The 19,862-nt window shown below is 35.9% G+C and overlaps 1 protein-coding gene across 1 annotated transcript; it reads right to left on the bottom strand.

Annotated features, from left to right (window-relative positions):
• Window positions 1-15,897: 15,897 nt before the first annotated feature.
• LOC133297173 (probable CCR4-associated factor 1 homolog 11) lies at window positions 15,898-16,941 on the bottom strand. The gene has a single exon (XM_061496270.1). The coding sequence runs from the start codon at window positions 16,881-16,883 to the stop codon at window positions 16,041-16,043; it is 843 nt and encodes a 280-aa protein (XP_061352254.1). The 5' UTR covers window positions 16,884-16,941; the 3' UTR covers window positions 15,898-16,040.
• Between the last annotated feature and the right edge of the window lie 2,921 nt (window positions 16,942-19,862).

The following is a 19,862-nucleotide window of genomic DNA, read 5'->3' as shown; positions in this document are numbered from 1 at the left end:
GGCAAACACCACATAAATATCATACAACAATTGCACTTAACAGCTCCATAGCATTTCAATAAACAATACATGAAAAGCACATCATGCATATAAACCATCCCCCCATGGGAAATGGTGGAACCAACAATGGCTAAACCGAGGACACGAAAGCTTACCTTGCAAGCTAACTATCCAAGCCAAGAGTCCACACAAGCTCAAAGCCCACAACACAACTCAATCACAATCTGTTTATACAGTAATTCATCATTAATAACCATTACTCAAGGTTACATTAAGTGATGAAGTCTTTCTTATTCATTTTAACTCATTTCATGTTGTTTCTACAGGAGGTATTCGAATACTCCCCGATTAGTATTCGAATACTCCCGCTCTCCAGAAAGTATTCGATTACTTTCATTTAAGTATTCGAATACTACCAAGTATCTGAATACTTTCGCCCCAGTATCCGAATACCACAGTATTCGAATACCAAACCCCACTGTATTCGAATACTTTCCAGTATTCGAATACTTCTTCAAAGGTATCCGAATACTTTTCTTCCCAGAAAAGTATTCCAATACTCCTACAAGGGGTATTCGACTACCAGATTAAAACTACCATTGTAAATCTTTATTAAATACTCTAAGATTTTACTATGTTAAACTAGACATCTCAAGCTTTCCAACGACATATCTTATGTCTCAATCGGAGTTATATAACTCCAGTTATGAATTTTGCAAAGTTCCTACAACAAGCTGAATTTCCAGCAATAGGGTCTCGACTTCAAACATACACTGAGAGAAATTCACTTATCCAATGGATCTGAAAATTTACAGGGTTGTATCCCTATGTGTTAGCTTCACATAGGTCCAAACCTCACTCGATTTATAGCTCAACATATCGCAATTTTACTAAACTAGGTCGCTGTTGTCTCGCGAAGTATTCGATCACTGCATTTTCCCAGAAAAGTATTCGAATACTGCCCGAAAAGTATTCGAATACTTCTTCGACAGAATGCAAAGAACTGAGTTTTAAAGGTAAAATCGACCTCCAGTGATCCAAACTCGATCTGGAGTCCAAGAACTCCTTAAACAGATGTTTATTAACATGATATGAACCCAGAAACACATTCCTTTTATCAAATGGTTCAAGTTATGATTTTTAATTTCTTAAACAAGCTTAAAACATCAAAATGACAAGATTTATGATTAAGTATACCTCTAATGCACCACAAATCTGAAAATGAGGCACACAAGGGGTCTTCTACACAGCACATAGGTTCTGTCCCACCAAGACTACGAAAATCAACAACAAGCTTTGACCTTTCACCATCAAAATGGCTTCTTGAAGCCTCAAAGAACAAGAACAAGGCTCCCTCCACAATACTCAACAACTCAGCCCTCAACCACCCAAAGGCAGCAGCAAACACTCAAAAGGCTACACCACACTCCCTCACAATGTCCAACAATACAGTGTTTACAACTCCAAAGAGGAAGAATCAAAGGAAATGTGAGACCTTGGGGAGATTCTAAAGAGAAAACTCAAGTTTGAAAGGAGGAGAGGGTGGCTGATTGAGAGCTTCAGCAAGTGACTCACGTAGGATAAAACGTGGCCTAGGGTTTTGGGCCAAAGTGAGTATTTATAGTTCACTTAAAATTAAACACACAGTATTAACGAAAATAGCTACGCTTAGCATTTTAATCTCAAACTTTAGATTCTGAACCTACTCATTTTTCTAAGATTTATCATATTTTTATTTTATTTTTCGGAGCACCTTTCTGGTACGCACTTTTCCATAGCCAGTATCAGTTCTGGCACCAATTCTCATTATTTTGACTTGAAACTTGTTTTACAAGTCCTATATAATATTCTAGGAATATTCATGCACTTTTTATAATTTTTCGGGATATTTTACCGATACGCATTTATACCGGGTAACAGAACCGGTATCTGCACTTTTCGTCAGAAAAGTGACTTTCAGCATTATTACTCACTTACTATAATTATTAGAGCCTCATAATAATTATTAGGGTCGATTATGGAATTATTTCCTAATTTCACATAATTAATTTATTAGCTTCCTTAATTAACGGTGCGGGTTCTTACATGTTGCGACTCGGCAAGTACATCGGTCGTTAAGTAATAAAGTGTACTGGAGTACGAGATCGTTCTCACGAGAATTGGTTTTCAAGCACTAATTCACTAATTGCGGTTTAGTTGGACAACCGAGATTGAGATAAAGAGAATTGAAATTAAAAACAATCAATAACATGTAAATTCAAAATTAAGAATCAATTAAAAAGATAAGTTGTTAACTATAAAGAACAAGCGTAGGGTTTTGATTTCCCCCATTATCCTCTTATTATTATGAGTAAAATCATTACCAATCTGCTCTTAATATAACGACAATCAATTCTTTCTGAACTAATTAGAGCTTAATCCCTTGCTACTCTAATTATATGTAATCTTGAAAGAACCCTAGTTCCTCGGTTATTCCCCAAGAAAAAATGCATCAAGATCAAGAATTTAAAGATCGCATACTTACCCTATGTTTATCTCTAGATCACAAAGACTATGATGAATTTATCCAATCAGGGTTCATACATCAACATTCCTATTATCATGCAATTCCCTTAAATCATTTTATAAGGAACAAACTCATAGAAAGCATTAAAAACAGATAACTTTATTCAATTATAGGAAGAGAAAAATTTAGAGACAATTTAACTCATAATAATAAGAATCAAATGGGGTCCATTTGCCTCTAACTACATAAAAATCTAGAATAACATGGCAATTTCAAAAACACGTGAAAAGAAAATAATTCTCCAAGACTCCATTGATGTGATGTTGTCTTGAATCTTCAATCCTCCACAATAGAATTCTTCACTCTCTAATTCGTCAAAAGCTCCTCTCTTTCTGAATGAATCCCTTATTCATAGTGAAGAAAACATATATTTTAATTTCCCCTAGGATCTTCCAACGAAACCTTTATCAAATCTCATATTAAATTTTTTTACGCATGATTCCATAGATTGGGCTTGACTGGGCTCGCGTTGAGCGCTCAAGCGTGCTATAGGGTGCTTGAGCGCGCTCCCACGTTCAATAACTCTGAAATTCTCTGCCTTAGTGCGCTCAGGTGCTTTGTTGGGCGCTCGAGCGTGCTCCTCGATAGGAAATTTTCTCTTCTTAGCGTGCTCAGGCGCTCTCCTTGATTGGATTTGGCCAAATTTGTTGTTCTAACGCGCTGGAGCGCGCTATAGAGCGCTCGAGCGCGTTCTCTTAGCCCTGGTATTACATATGACTTACTTCAATCGGACTGATTTTGAGTTCCAACCTCATTTTCTAAGTTTCTTATCTCTTTTAAGCACTCTTTATTGTCAAATTGCCTGCAAAACAAGCAAGATAACCTGTTAGCTCAAAATCCAATCTTCAAGCTTTTTCACCATAAAACCTAAGTTTTCACTCGATTGACTATGTTTTCACTGTATAAAGTAGCCCTGAAACATGGTAAACCGTAGGTTTATCAAGAATCTACTTGCACTTAGTTTGTTTATTGCATTATTTGTTTATAATTGTGTGCCTTGTATGCTTTTCAGAAAATGTCTTCCTTCAATCCTTTAGCAATGATTTTAAGTCAAAAACCTCTACATGGTACCAACTATGAAGAATGGAAAACAAACCTCGATGTTATTCTTAAACATGAAAAGCTGGATTTTGTCTTTACCGTACCAAAGTCATGGCCACATATAAAAGGCACGTCTAAGGAAACTAAGATGCAATACTCAGATTGGGAAAGGGCAAATATGGTAGTTCGTTGTTATGTTCTTGTCGGTCGTTCCAAACACTTGCAGAAGCAAGTGTACATGATTAAGAGTGGAGTAGAGATGTTTCAGGCTCTTGATGACATATTTGTTGCATCTAGCAACTCTACTAGACAAAATGCAGTCAGTGTAAGTTTTTCTAAAAGTCTTGTTAAATCCAAGGGGAAACCCAAGGGTGGTAACAAGAACAAAATGACTTAGTTATCAGTTGTCAAACCAGTTACTATGAAGAAGCCGAAAGGCAAGTGTTTTAAGTGCGGACTGAAAGGGTACTGGAAGAAAAATTGTCCAAAAATGATGAAAAGAACTAGGTACCGGTAATTTAAGGCTTATTTAGTGTACTTTTGTGGAAAATAGAAAAGAGAGAATATCTAAGAAGACCAAAAAAGAACTCAAGGGAAAACATTTGAATATCATGATATTCTGAATCCTCTAATCCTTGAACCTTAGTTGGTAGAAACTATCATGCTAATTATAACTTGTTACGAAATGAAGAGGGAGAGATGAGAGAAAGACTTGTTACAAGACAAAATGAGAGTGAGACAGAAGAAAGTGAGAAGAGAGAAAACAAAGAGAAGTAATACATGATTCTTATTCTCATTCAATCGACCTTTTTCTAATATAAGCATGCATCATGTATATATAAGGATACAACCATGAGGAGTTGATAGTGGTAGTTACAAAAACATAAATTAGGGATAATTACACCATTAATATTTAATATCAATGGTTAGATATTTCAAAATTCGAGTCATTCACAAGTTAATATTTTACAACAATTTCAATGAAAAATATTTGAAACAAACAAACAAACGCATAGTTTCTTATTAGTAATTACTTCTGACACATGCAACTTTGAAGACCTTGGTAACGCCTCTGAGCTAACCATCATGATAAAACCCATATTTTTATTCATCAAGACAAAAAAGGACAAAAAAAAAATTAGTTTAGAACAATTAAGGGTAAACCACAACCTCACTCTTCAAAACCATCTAGGAAGTATTCCTATGCAGATTTCATCTAGTCAGGTGTCAAACAACTCAAACCACAGTCGCTTAAAAAAAATAATGAATAAATAAATAAGAGCAAAAGAAAACATAATAAAACAAATTCACGGGGCAGATTATATTTATTATAAGTATATATTTTGTATTATCGTCAGATTAAATTCAAATTTCAAATTAATGTCCCTCAATTGCAGTTCTGAGAGAAATGTTAGTCTAAATTTAATCTAGCAGTAAATAAGGGGAAAGTTCAAAAACTCTCCTATGATTTTGCCTTGAATTATATACACCTACATTTTTTTTTTAATCATTTATCCCCTGTAATTTTTTCCTTCCAAACTCATTATTAATACCATTAGAAATTAAATTAATTTGTCTATTTTACCTTTCCTAGAATAAAAAAATAGACTGAGAGCAAAAATAATAAAAAATAAAAGAAGAAGAAAAAAGATCAAATATATTAGATACTTACAACACTTATAGAAAAGACTAAAAAAATACAAATAGAAAAAATAATATCAAATATATTGGAGATTTACAATATCAAGTTCTTATTCTTTTCTTTTCTTTTTTTGTCTTATTTTTTTTCAATTTCTTGTAACAGTGGTAGAAAAGAATAATGGTGAAAAAAATTAGAAGAAAAAAGAGGCTAAACATATCTAAATCAAAGAGAAGAAAATAGACTGGGGATAATAAAGAAAAAAAATAGAAGAAAAAATATTAGTGATTTCTAATTCTTCTATTTTTTGTCTTATTTTTTCTTTTATTTTTTTTTTTGTCTTCACTTTATTTTCATCTTTTTGATTTAGTCTATTTTAATTTTTTTTCTTTTAATTTTTTTGTCACTATTATAAGTTTTCAATATATTTGATCTTATTTTTTGGTCTTTAATTTATTTTCTTTTTGATTTAGATATATTTGATTTTTTTCTTCTATTACTATTTTTTTCACTTTAAGTTTTTTTTGTAAGTTCTGGAAGTTTTCAACATTATTTGTCTTATTTTTTTCTTTTTAGTCATCAGTTTTTTTTTTTTTTAAGAAAGGTAAAGTAGATGGATTAGTTACGTTTCTGACGATGTTAAGGATGAATTTGGATGTGAAAAACATAAATGAATAAATGATTAAAAATACATAGGATATAAATGATTCAAAGCAAAATTGAACTTTTTCATATAAATAATAATGAAATGTGGTAAGTAAAACATAATGGTTAGTATATGCTGCCTCTATTTTAATTGACAATAAATTACTAACAACAAAAATGCTCAATAACATAATGGTTAGTAAAGCATAAGGGTAATTCGACAGGAAAGTCTTTGGGTCACGCGGCTCAGACAAAAAAAATGGGCTCCAAACTAATTTAAAAGAAAAAAAAATGGCATGTTAAGTTTTTTATGTATCTGCAGCAGGAAGAAAAAGACTCTATGCAAGAGGAGAGTCGAATTACCCTTTAGTTTTCATAAATGTAGGTTTTTAGAAAATTAAAAATAAAGAATTAATTTAATTAGAAAATATTTTTTATTTGTTATATACAACTAAAAAATTGTTTAGATTAAAACAATTATTTAAATTTAAATAATTTTTTATTAGAGTGATAGTGAAATGATGATAAAAAAAATTGAGAATATGAATATCCTACCTCATAAAGTAAGGAGGATGATTAAATTTACCTTTAATAAGTTTGAAGCATGTAACTAAGTCATTTTAAATCTCATTTGTATAACAGGTTTCAAATATGAATTACTTCTTGTACATTTTCAAATATGAATTGATTTCTAAATTAAATCAACTTAATGCAAATCAAGTCAAATCATTTTTTATGATTATAATAAGGGAATTATTAAACATACAAATATCCTACAAAGCATGTCCCAATATTCCTTTATGGGTTTATCATCTATCATTTAACATGACCACAAAAATTTTCCTACACACACAACATTTTGTGGGGCCCGCAGCAAAACAAAAAAAAAAAACTTCGGCACGCAAAACGAATCTCTATAACATAACACAATCACTTTTCCTACAACATAACTCTTATAAAACCCTTTATTTATTTATTGTTCGCCCATGTCCCGACATCTTTTGTAAAAGTAAATTCACGTTGGAAGTTCATCCGGTAGACAATTGGGGTTGCCTATCTGAAAAAGAAAATAGGCAGATCTATATTTCAAAAAAAAAAATCCAAAACCATCTTTCGTAACTTAAATTTACAAAATGCAATTTCTGTAATCACTTGGTATTACTCAACCAATCAAAGCACGAACTAGATGGTGCATTCTGTAAAAAAAAATTCCTCGATTTCCTCTTTCATTGAATGACACATAAATCATATATCACCACAAGCGCAAGCATACTAGTTAAAATCTCGATTTAAATCTTAGATTTCATGATTTTATGATTTTTTTTCAATCAAAACGATTGTATCAAAATTTCAAACGCTTTTACGATTTTACGATTTTTCTTACGTTAGAATTTTATGTTTTACGATTTTTTATCCTCCTTTCGATTTTAGGTAAAATTTCAATTTTAACTACCATGAACACAAGTATATATAGGAATAGTATTGATCCTTAATAACAAGAAACTCTCTTAAGTTGAGAGAATAAATTAAACTTGTAGAGTAAAACATTCTAAGCAAAGTTGTCATGTGAGATCGCAAGTTAGAAGCCTTGAGTTCAACTAATTCAGATATGTCTTTGAAATTTTTGGGACGAGAGGCCCCTTCACTCTGCCCCCCTGCATAGTTAATCATTTACTTTTCTGAACAAGCAACTGAAAGTCTATAATACTCTATTATGTAAAAACATAAACAGAACCAAAACAACCCTTGAATATGGATTGAGTACAAAAGAAATGCCAAAGCGCCGCACCTATTCGTAGCAACCAAATGAGTTAATTGTCTTGTAGGCTGTAGCATTATTTGCAAGCCCTGTTTCTAGAAGGTAAAACAGCTTATACCATAAAAGTTTTCATGTTGACTATTACGTCTGAAAATCAAGATGAAGTTTTCTATTGCTTAGCATTGCGACAAGTCCAGGGATGCCAACAACAACCAGAAATATATTGGGAAAAATGTTTATGCAGTTAATGCAGATAAGTTATCTGCATTTATTCTCAAAACGACGTCGTTTTGGTATTGAAATCTTAAAAAATTATAAATATAAAGACTATTATAACCCTGAAATAAATTAATATTACAAAAACACCATGATTTCCGTCCCAAAACGACGTCGTATTGGCTTACTGCAGATAACTTATCTGCAGTAACTGCAGAAAAAGCGAACCCAAATATATTTCATATATAAATACAACAGACATGAAAGCAATTCAAAATTAATACGGCAGACATTTTGTAAACAAAACCAAGATATGAAAAGGCTAGTCACCACATGAAAGAAGAATGAACCCAGCACGGTCAAAACATTTCAAACAGAAACCCTTGATCTATTCCCTTAAGCATTCCATATCTCTCACAGGATTGCATAAGTGAAGCAAATCAAACAGACAAACAACCATGAAAAACCTTTACGATCCTTAATCCCATCCTTTATGATCCTCCTAAAAAGACAGAAGCTGAAACACTGGCATAAATCTTCAGAACCAAATTTGCAAAATGTCTTGTTCTAAGTAGGTTAAAGATTAAACGAGCTAGAGGCGCGTGAGACGATTTTTTTCGAGTTCTGTTAGGGTTTGCGCGTTTTTATGGTGGTAAAAGGGGGGAGAGCCCCCATCTCTGAGGGGGAAGCATTAATCGTCAGGGAATCAAAGAAAGCCAAAGGAGATACGGGTATGGATCTGGAGATGGAGGAGGAACCTCTGATTGTGGGCACAATGGAGGAGGATCTTGGTGCTAAACAACCGACGGCTATGGAGGTGACAGAAGCAGATCTGGGGAAGCAGGAGGAAGCTCGAAGAGATCCTCGGAAACTGGTGTCATACAAAGATCATCTGCTCCGCATCAATGGCGTTTGGGACGGGATCCAGGAGGAGGAAGACGACTGGTTAGCTCAGTGTAAGCAAGAGGACATGGAGGACGAGGAAGCGATGAAAGCATATGAACAGGTAGGGGATGATGATCCTTTGAACCCCTTTTATCAATTCGATATGCTAGAGAAATTAGAACTGTAAGAGATGGAGGAAAACGCTAATCGTGAAGCTTCTGGGGAAAAGGATGGGAGCGAAATTTCTTTGGAATAGGCTTCACATGCTGTGGAACTTGGAGGGGGAGTACACGGTTGTGGATCTGGAGAACAACCATTACATGGTGGAATTCGAGAAAAACCAGGACTACCTGTTTGTGCAACAACAGGGTCCATGGATAGTGGCTGACCACTACCTTATAGTGCAACGCTGGAGGCCCAATTTCGATCCATATGATGAGAGAGTGAAAAGCTGGCTGTATGGATTAGAATTCCAGGTGTGCCCAGGGAATTTTACACCTACAAAGACCTATGGAGAATGGGTAACATGGTGGGGAAAACACTGAGGATTGATGAAAACTAACTAAGGATAAGTGGTCAAGGAGAACTGCAGGAAATCATTGATAGAGGGAAATTTGCTCGGCTGTGTGTTGAAGTTGACTTGAGTAAAAGCCTGCTTTCAAAGCTTAGGATCGGGCAAAGGCAGCTTTACATTGGTTACGAAGGCCTTCATATGATTTGCTTCCTATGTGGGCAGTATGGCCATAGGCGAGACAAGTGTATGCTGAATCCTGATAACATAAGGAAGCCTGTGGAAGAAACTGATGGGGAAAGACAATGTGATGATCCCAATCACTGTTCTGGAGTGAAATCAATGAAAGAAGATGTGGAAAAAAGTCAAGAGGTGGATGGATTCGGCAATTGGATGACGGTCCAGAAGAAGAATTCAAAGAGAACAACCCAATTGGCTAGGAATAAGGAGAGTCACATTAGCAAGGAGAAGCAGAATCTCAAGGGTACTGCGAATGGCCAGACAAATAATGTTCCAGGATCTAGATTTAGCCCTTTGGAGAAGGATACAGAAGAAGGATTAGATGTCAAGAGCACTAGAGTATCAGGGCTGGAGATAGAAGGGAACATTAATAGGAATGTTGGAGAATCAAGCCAAGCTGGTAGAAGCCAAGGTGGAAGGAAGAAAAGGAACAATTCGGGTAAAAACCAAGTGCACCAGGGTCCTGGTTTAGAGGAGAAAGGGCCTGGGAAACAAGCAGTGGCAAATCAGCTCCCAATTCCTCCTAGGGACCAACCTATTTTGCAAGCCAACAAAAGTGTCATTTTGGTTAACAGGGGTGTTTTTGGGGGGTAAATCCCATGGAGACTCTTCAAGGGGATCAAGGGGGCCAGCTGTTGTGGAAACCCGAATGGAAGCTTGTGGAGGGGATTCAGCTAACAGAAACAAAACTTCAGTTTTGTTGCAGGAAAATCCTCTTGATGGGATGGGTGCAAGGATTACCACTGATCATGAGGATAGAGCTGCAATGGCTCTAGATGATATTACAAACAATCCTGGTGTCATCTGAGATACCAGTTAGTGGTTTTTGGAGGTTGGTTCACAACTTTTTATTTCTGTTCATGATAGTTAGCACATGGAATTGTAGGGGAGCAGGAAAGAAGGGCTTTTCTGCTCTGGTTAGAGACTTTGCAAATCAGAATAAGGTTCATGTTTTGGCTCTACTTGAAACTAGAATTAGTGGGAAGAGAGCTGAGAAGGTTGTGAAAAAATTAGGTTTCGATAGTTCCTTTATTAAAGAGGCTATTGGTTTTTCTAGGGATATATGGCTGCTTTGGTACAAGAATCTGGTTAATGTTCACATTCTAGAGGATAATCACCAATTTATTCATACCAAGTTATGTTGGTCAAGCTCAGGGGCTGAGGAGTAATTTACTTTCATTTATGGTAACCCTAGGAGGACTGAGAGGAGATCTCTGTGGGACAATTTACAAAGAATTGCTTCGAATGTTGTTGGCAATTGGGTTGCTATGGGAGATTTTAATGCATAACTGGAGGTTGGGGAGAAACAAGGTGGTGCTGTAGCCTGCTGGGATAGTATGAAGGAATTTGATAACTGTCTTTGTGAGAGTGGTCTGTCTGACATAGGATGCTCTGGCCCAAAGTTTACCTGGAGAAGAGGAGCATTGCAAGAAAGGATTGATAGAGTGGTTGGGAATGTTGAATGGCTTAGGAGTTTCCCAAACAGATTTGTTGGTCACCTCCATTTCTATGGATCTGATCACAGACCCATAATACTAAAAGAAGCAAGTGAAAAATTATCCTCTGATGGTCCTAAACCCTTTAGGTTCATGGCTGCCTGGTTAACTAATCCTAGCTTCTGTGAGGTGGTGGATGGTTGTTGGGACAAGGAGGTGGAGTGGACTTCTGCTAAGAATAAGTTCCACATAGATGCTACTTCTTGGCATTATGGTAGGTTCAAGGAGGAGCAAACAAAAAAGTTCCAGATTCAAAGGAGGTTGAGGGGAGTAGACATCCAACTTAACAAAGGACCAAATGAAGCTCTGGAGAGGCTCCATAGGAAACTTTGGCAGGAACTGAATGCTTATTACATTCAGGAAGAATTAACCTGGTTCCAAAGGTCCAGGTGTAACTGGCTGGCCTTTGGGGACAGAAATTCCAGATTTTTTCATGCTGCTACAGTGGCCAGAAGCAGGAGGAACAAGATCAAGGCTTTGAGAAAAGAGGATGGCATCTGGGTTGAGGATCCTGAAGAACTTAAGTTGTTGGCCAGGAATTTCTTCAAGAACCTGTATGTGGAGGAAAGTCAAGGTATTTTAACTGATCTTAACATTGGGAATAGATTTCATGTGATTCAAAATGGGAGTTGGAAAGGTATTGGTAGTATTCCGAAACCTGAGGAGGTTAAGAGCACTATCTTTAGCATGCATCCATACAAAGCCCCTGGGTCTGATGGGCTGCATGCAATTTTTATTCAAACCCAGTGGGAGAAAGTGGGGTTCTCTGTTGTGGAGCTAATTAGGGAGATTTTTGAGGACCCAAAAAAGTGTCCAACATAAACCAGACCCTTATCTGCTTGATTCCTAAGGTAGAGATTCCAGAGATGATAAACCAGTTCAGGCCTATTAGTTTATGCAATGTTGTGTACAAAATAGTCACGAAGGTGATAACATCCAGGTTGAAAAATCACATGAGCTCCTTAGTTATGCCCAACCAGTGTAGCTTTATAAAGGGTAGACATGCTTCGGATAATATAATTATTAGCCAAGAGATTTTTCACTCTATGAGGTCTAAGAGAGGGAAAAAAAGGGTGGATGGCCATCAAGGTAGACTTGGAGAAGGCCTATGATAGGGTAAACTGGAAATTCTTGAAGGATACCCTCATCCTAACTGGTTTGACTACATCAATGGTGGAACTCATTATGGAGTGTGTGACTTCATCTTCTATGGACATTTTGTGGAATGGTACCAGAACAGAAGAATTTAGGTCTACAAGAGGGGTTAGACAAGGGGACCCCCTATCTCTCTATTTATTTGTTTTATGCATTGAGAGATTGGGGCATTTGATTAATGAGGTTGTTGAGCAGAAAGGCTGGAGTCCTGTAAAGTTGGGAAGGAATGGGCCCCATTATCACACCTGTTCTTTGCAGACGACATGCTCTTATTTGCTGATGCTAGTTTGAGTCAAGCCAAGCTCATTGCAAATATTCTGGACTAGTTCTGCAAGGCTTCGGGCCAGAAGATCAGCCTTGCTAAAACCAGATGTTTTTTCTCCAGAAATGTCAATCACACTAGGAAAAGTGAATTGAGTCAGCCCCTGAAGTGTTCTATCACTGCTGATCTAGGAAAGTACTTGGGAGTTCCTATTCTTCACAAAAGAGTGAGCAAGAGTACTTTTAGACACATTTTGGAAAAAAACAAACAGCAGGCTAAGTGCTTGGAAGGAGAAATCCATGTCCATGGCTGGTAGAGTGGTCCTCACGAATTCAGTCTTGGCTGCACTTCTTAACTATACTATGCAAACAGCTTTGATTCCTGCAGGTACCTGTGATGCAATAGAACAGAAGATGAGGGGATTTATTTGGGGCTCAAGCCAGGAGAAGAGGAAAACCCATGCCACTGCTTGGAGTGTGGTCTGCAGAGAAAAAAAAAGATGGTGGACTGGGGATCAGGAGCTTGAGAATAAATAATAGAGCCAATCTAATGAAAGTTGGTCATGGGATCCTAACTGGTAGAAATGATCTCTGGGTTCAGGTGATTAAAAATAAATACAAGGTGGAAAATGGTTTAATTCCAAATATTCCTAAGAAGGTTGTTGCTTCCAATCTTTGGTCGGGTCTCCATAGGGTGTGGCCCAAAGTTTATGAAGGATCAAGGATCATGTTGGGAAATGGAGTAGGAACCCTTTTTTGGAAGAGTAAATGGCTGAAGATTGGGCCTTTGGAAAACCACACGATCCAGGAAATTCCACTGTCCAGCAGAGATGCAGATATAACTAGCATGGTGGATTCAAGGGGATTTTGGAAGTGGCAGGAGCTTGAGGCAGTGTTGTCACAGGCAGCCTTGCAGGCTATTGCAGTTGTTTGCCCTCCTGATCCTGATGGGGATGAAGACAGGGTGGTGTGGGATTTCTCCCAAGATGGGAAGTTCTCAACTAGATCGGCTTGGAAGATGTTATATGATGAAGATGTGACCCAACTGAATTTCCAATGGGATAGGATTTGGAGCTGGGATGGACCTCCAAGGGTCAAGAGCTTCCTGTGGCTGCTGTATGGGGAGAACCTGCTACTAACCAAAAGAGGGTCCAGAGACATTTAGCTACCACCAGCATTTGTTCTAGATGCCATGATGCTCCTGAGAGCTGCCTTCATGTGATGAGAGATTGCATCTGGTCCAAGGAAGTGTGGAACATGGTGATCGATCCAGGTTTGTGGGCTGACTTCTACTCTCTCCCCTTTCAACCGTGGCTGGACAAAAATCTAGAAGAAAAGTCGTGCATGCTGGGAGGAGTCAGGGGTGATATTTTCTTTGGCTCTTAATATGCTGGTTCATCTGGAAGGGTAGAAATGAACTTATTTTTGAGAATCAAAGAGTGAGTGCTGAGAAATCTGTTAGGCTGGCCCAGACGTTTTTGTTGAATTTTGATGAGGCACAATTTCTGTACAGGAAAGCTGGGTTAAAGCATAAACCCATATGTGAGAGCCTAATGAAATGGATTCCTCCTCCGTGCGGCTGGGTGAAAGTAAATTCAGATGGATCATCTAAGCATGGTAACAGGCACAGTGGTTGTGGTGGGCTAGTGAGAGACAATTCTGGCCAGTGGCTTAAAGGCTTTGCCAAGAATTTGGGTCCTTGTAATTCAGTGAAAGCAGAAATCTGGGGGATTTACCTGGGTCTCCAAACAGCTTGGGAGCTTGGATTCAGGAGGGTAATCATGGAGAGTGATTCTCATGTGGCGTTAGCAATGATAAAAGATGGGGTAGCTGAGAATCATCCTCTGGTGGGACTGATAAACAAAGCAAGCAATATGTTGACCTCTGATTGGCAAGTGGATTTGGTTCATGTGCTCCGGGAAGGAAATTGGGTAGCAGATTGGATTTGCTAATATGGCAATTTCTCTTGATTGGGGTTTAGTTTTGTTAGATACACCCCCCGAGGAGTGTATTAGTTTGCTGTTAAATGATCACAGAAGTGATCCTTGGTCTCATGTAGGTAGGGGTCTGTAATTTCGTTTTTTATTTCCTTGGTTTTAAAATAAAAAAAATATCTTCAGAACCATAAAATGAAGAAATAGCAAAATTGAAAAGCATAATGCAGGAAAGTTTGCACATATTGTCTAATCAAATATTAGTTCAGCGACTAGCAATCAACCTTAGAAGTTTAAATACAAGACTGAATCTGTTATGCCAACCATAGTTGTTTCCCTCGGAACCTTTTTTTTTTCATGAGGGAACATTTAGGGGAAGTTGCCTCATTCCAAAGTCAAGACATGCCACAAGACTCAGCGAGAGCTTCTAGTGATATTTCCAGACAAAAGTGACCACCAGCAAGATTCTTTCCTCGGGACAACAAAAAATCAGTGGAACAAGAAAAGTATATAGCAAATGAGAATGGCTTATATTTATAGTACCAATAGCATTCTCCAGGAAGTAAGGAGGAGGAGAGGGGGAGGGGTTATTGAGAAAGCATACCAGATTAGATAATTGAATATTTACTTGCAACAAGTTCCAAAAGTATAACCAACTATTCTGGAGCACATTTTTTATTCGTTTGATTTAATAAAGGTTTTACAAGCTACATTGATATGTAGAAAGAAATTTTTTTAAAAAATAAAAAAATAAAATTAAATGACAGGTTCTTATCTGTCTAATTAAATTTTAAGAAAAAGATGCAACTGCAAGGAAAGAAGGCAAAGGGATGTTGCAAAAGAACCTACTATACATTATATGCTCTTCAACAAAATTCAGTCTTTGCAACCCAATGATAAAAGTCATCCATAAGCCAAGAAACATGTTGCAATTGAATTGAACCTACTATCCATGCTATGCTCTTCAACTATTATGTTTTTCATCCAAAAGCCAAGAAACATGTTGCCATTGAATCTAGCATACATGCTATGTTCTTCAATTAAGCAGCTTTTGCAACCCAAAGATAGAAATCATCCAAATACTGGAATACATCTTAAATAAGTGAGTTTTATTTACTAGGGAAGGTTTTTCAACCAAAATGAATTGGAGTCAACTAAGAGGGCCTAGACCCCATTTTGTCTTCAATAACACAGAAATAGCTTTATGGATCAATGAACATGCATCAACACAAAATTTTCTAGTAAGCATCATATCATTCCGTACAATATTAATAATGAATTTGCAGAAGATGAAAATAATTTTGCTCTCTCGCAGCTTCCTTACAAGCAAGGGTTTAACTACTTGTATGGGAACAAAATTTGTTAACTTGAAATCGATGAGACTTGCTTCCTCTTGTTAAATTTTATTACAGTGCATCAGTAATTGTGTATTTACTATGGGAATAAAATTCCTGTTATTGCTGCAACACACTCATATAAAAGTAAGTGGTTACATTAGCTTTTTCTCTCTATTCTCTCTACAATGAGACTTCATTTTTGCATAAATGTAATAGAAAGAAAAAAAGAACTAATTTCATTGATAACCCAAAGGTATGCAATTAGTAAAGAAAAAGAAATAAACAAATCAACAGGTAATTTTTATAATTTTATATTAAATTATTCCTTATAAAATTAGATTCCATAGCCAAAGAACTAAACTTCCAAACCATACAAAACACCAGCGAACTTAACCAACCCTTCATCTTTGTTGCCAAAGTAAACATCCCTAATCTTCTGAAAAGCGTGCAGTGTCAGCAAGCTATCCGAACCGGCCTGGTGGCACTTCCCAACAACCCGGTCCACATTCAGGGTTTTGCAAACCCGGTCCAAACCGCCATAGAGGTTCGAGCAGAACTTCATCATGTGCTTCACGTCAAAAACCCTATCCCCAAAAAAAACCACCACGAGCCGCAGAAAATCGACCAGGTCCTTCGGCAACGCGCGCTGCGTCAGCACCTTCACCAGGTAACCGAAATCGTACGCGCTGTGAAACGTGACCCATCTCACGTCGTCGTTGCACACGATCCCCGACGACATCAAGAGCTCCGCGAAACGCCCCGAATCGATACCGATTTCCCGGTTCCTGTCGAAATCGATGCCCTGGCTGCGAAGCAGCTCGATCGAGTCGTGCGCGTGGGGATCACGCGCGACGTCGAAGTCCCTGAAGTTGAATTCCCAGATGAAGCGTTCGGAGGTTCCGAGGTTCGGTAGGTTCCCGTCGCGGTCCGAGAGGGTGAGTCCGACCTGGATCAGGTGCAGGCGGTCCACGTTGGCCTTAAGTACGGCGTAGTGATCCGCGGGATTCTGGTGTCGGAAACCTCCGGCGGCGCCGCCGTGGATGCGAACAACAACGCCGGGGAATTCGGTGTCCATGGCGATGAGAGGGTAGGAATCAATGACGGAGCGGATCAAATCGAACTCCGAATCGAGGTTTGAGGACCACACCGATCGCGTGACGATCGAACAATAGGGTTTCGCGAGGAGCGAGGCTTCCATGGAACTCTTCCTGGATCCAGAGTACGATTATGCGTTTTTTCTTCTAGAAGATTCATAATAAGAAGACCACAGAGGGGAATAAAGCTATATTTATAGAATAATAGGAGAGAGATCCAAAACCAATATAAAATTTATATTTTATAATATTATCTCTTTAAATTGTATTTAGTATAAAATCAACTGTTTAGTTTTATAGAATATCGAAAAAGATATCACAATATATCTTAATTAATGACTTAAGATTTTATAAAATCATATCTTTAAATATATTTATTATAAAATCAATTACATTAAGGGAGCGTTTGATTGAGGAGAAATTTTTTGAATACTAGAAAAATGTAATTGATAGGGAAATGGTTGGAAAGTGAGTTTGGTAAGAAAATTTAAGAAAAGTTGTTTGGTTGACCGAAATATTATCAGGGAAATTTATTTAAATTTGTAAAATCTATGTTCGGAGAAACTTCGCATCTGTTTTTTCACTCTCCCAATTATCTCAAAATACCACATCTCCAGTGGTATTCTGTAACAGTGAATTTCATCCAAAAATCAACACAAAAGTCATTTCCCCATCTATCCTATTTGCCTAGTATTTTTTTAAAAACGTGAACCAAACGTGATATTTTCCAATATCCACTTACACTTTTCCATCAATCTCAAAATAAATCTTCTACCAAACACTACCTAAGTACATGATAAAATCAACGTTAACCTAGTTAATTAGTATATTATAAAAGAGTTCGCTTTTTCTGCAGTTACTGCATATAACTTATCTGCAGTAAGTCAATACGACATCGTTTTGGGACGGAAATCATGGTGTTTTTGTAATTTTAGTTTATTTCTGGGTTATAATAGTCTTTATATTTATAATTTTTTAAGATTTCAATACCAAAACGACGTCGTTTTGAGAATAAATACAGATAACTTATCTGCATTAACTGCAGAAATATTTTTCCATTATAAAATATGTTACTTGATTAACTTGTTTTAATTAGATCACTATTTTTAACTTGAAAGAAAAGAAAATCTATTTTAATTTTTTTTATTGCTTTTTATAACTTTGATAGTCTTCTAATCTTCCGTACGTCTCCGTTTTGTTTATATTCCACACAAGCAATGGAGTAAGTGCCTATAGGTTTTGTTTTTAATTTCTTATCCTAGTCATTTGTTCTAATTATAAATCATTTCATCTATCCCTTCAAACTTTAAAAAATATTTTATATAATCATCAAATAATTTTTAACTTCTTTTAACTTTTAACTAAAAAAGAAAATGTGCGGAAGCTCTAAATCAGATTTGGAATGATTCCATATTAGGGTCGTAATTGTACAAAATCAAGAAAACTAAGGTCATCCTCATTTTTATACTTTTTTATCATGAATTGTCTTCTAATTTTATTTCAATGATGTATTGCAAGCTCTTTAAGACAATAAATGCAGAGCAAAATATTTTGTATTGGAATGCTCATATATTTGAGGCAATAACAATAGATCCAATTTTAATGTTTTCTCACAATTTTTTAAAACTAATTCTGAAAGTATTTTGTTTCATGGGTGTATTACTATTAGGGGTGTAAATAGATTATGTTAGGCTAGACTTTGATTTAAATAAGTCACGTCTGTATAAAAAATATTGGGTCTAGTCTGGTATGTTAGCATGTGTAAGTCCTAAATTACAAGTCTGACCTTATCTATACTTAAAAAATAAAGAGTAAATATCATTTTTGATCCTCAGCAAATTTCACGATGCCCGTTTTAGTCCCTAACAAATGAAAAGGTTATTCGTGGTCCCTAAGAAATTCAAAATAGATTCATTTAGTTGAAATCGTGGTCCCTCACAAATTCAAAAAAGACTCACATTAATCCCTCAAAAGGACTAAAATGGATCCACTCTGAATTTTTTAGGGACCATGAATAGCCTTTTTATTTGTTAGGGACTAAAGCGGACATCGTAAAATTTGCTGAGGATCAAAAAGAATATTTACTCAAAAATAAAAAATCTTGGTCTAGGCCTGTTAGTATGTTCAAACTTATTAAACTTTCAACAATTAAAATAATATTACTTTATTATTCAAAATTATTAAAATCATAATTTTATTTATTTTAATTAAAATAAATAATATGACATAGGCCGGCCAGTAAGCTTATAGGTCCGCATGTATAAAAAAGTCTATGGCATATTTTCTAAATAGATATTTTTTTTAAACTTTGACCTGTTTTATTTTATTATTTGTAATATGTCAAATTTAACCTAATATAAGTTAAGTCGTAGGTCTCTCTAAGTCAATATATCTCATTTACACCCCTAATTACAATTTAATGGTGATTTACTAAATACGAGTTATGAATTAAGGTATAAAGTATATAAATAGATTTATTTTTTAGATACCAACTCCGCAGCACAATTGCATCCAACTAATTTGGTTTGGATTTGTATCTTTTCTACCTCGAAATTGTGCCTCATAATTAACTTTTTTTGAGTTTGTTTTAGTTTTATATTTTATAACAAATAATAATAAATTGACGCATTAATGTTTTAATTGCTTAAAATATAAAATAAACAAAAGTAACAAAATAATAGTAACAATAAAGTTACTTAAAAAATTTTATTATTTTGTTACTTTTGTTAATTTTATATTTTAAGCAATTAAAATACTAATGTGTTATATATATTAGGAGTGTTCGCGATCTGGATTGGATCGATTTTGGAAGCAAAAATCATCTGATCCAATCCCTTCGGTTTGATCATATAATCATCCATTCGGTTTGGATTTTTTTTCAAATCTGATCTAATCTAATCCAATTTTTTTCGATTTGGATTGAATCGATTTTTGATTTTTTGAAAATCTTAAAATTTATTTCATGATTATTGTGCAAATAACATCTTTTGTATATATTGACTTTGTAAATAAAAATTAAATACAAAAACATTAGTAAACTATAATATATTTTTTTTTTTGGCAATGAGATATGAACATTTACA

The sequence above is a fragment of the Gastrolobium bilobum genome, unplaced genomic scaffold (genome assembly GCF_033153095.1).
Source record: "Gastrolobium bilobum isolate Gb01-03AN ecotype WA unplaced genomic scaffold, APGP_CSIRO_Gbil_v1 utg14417, whole genome shotgun sequence".
NCBI classification, from domain to species: Eukaryota; Viridiplantae; Streptophyta; class Magnoliopsida; order Fabales; family Fabaceae; genus Gastrolobium; species Gastrolobium bilobum.
This window is presented reverse-complemented; position numbering and strand designations above follow the sequence as displayed.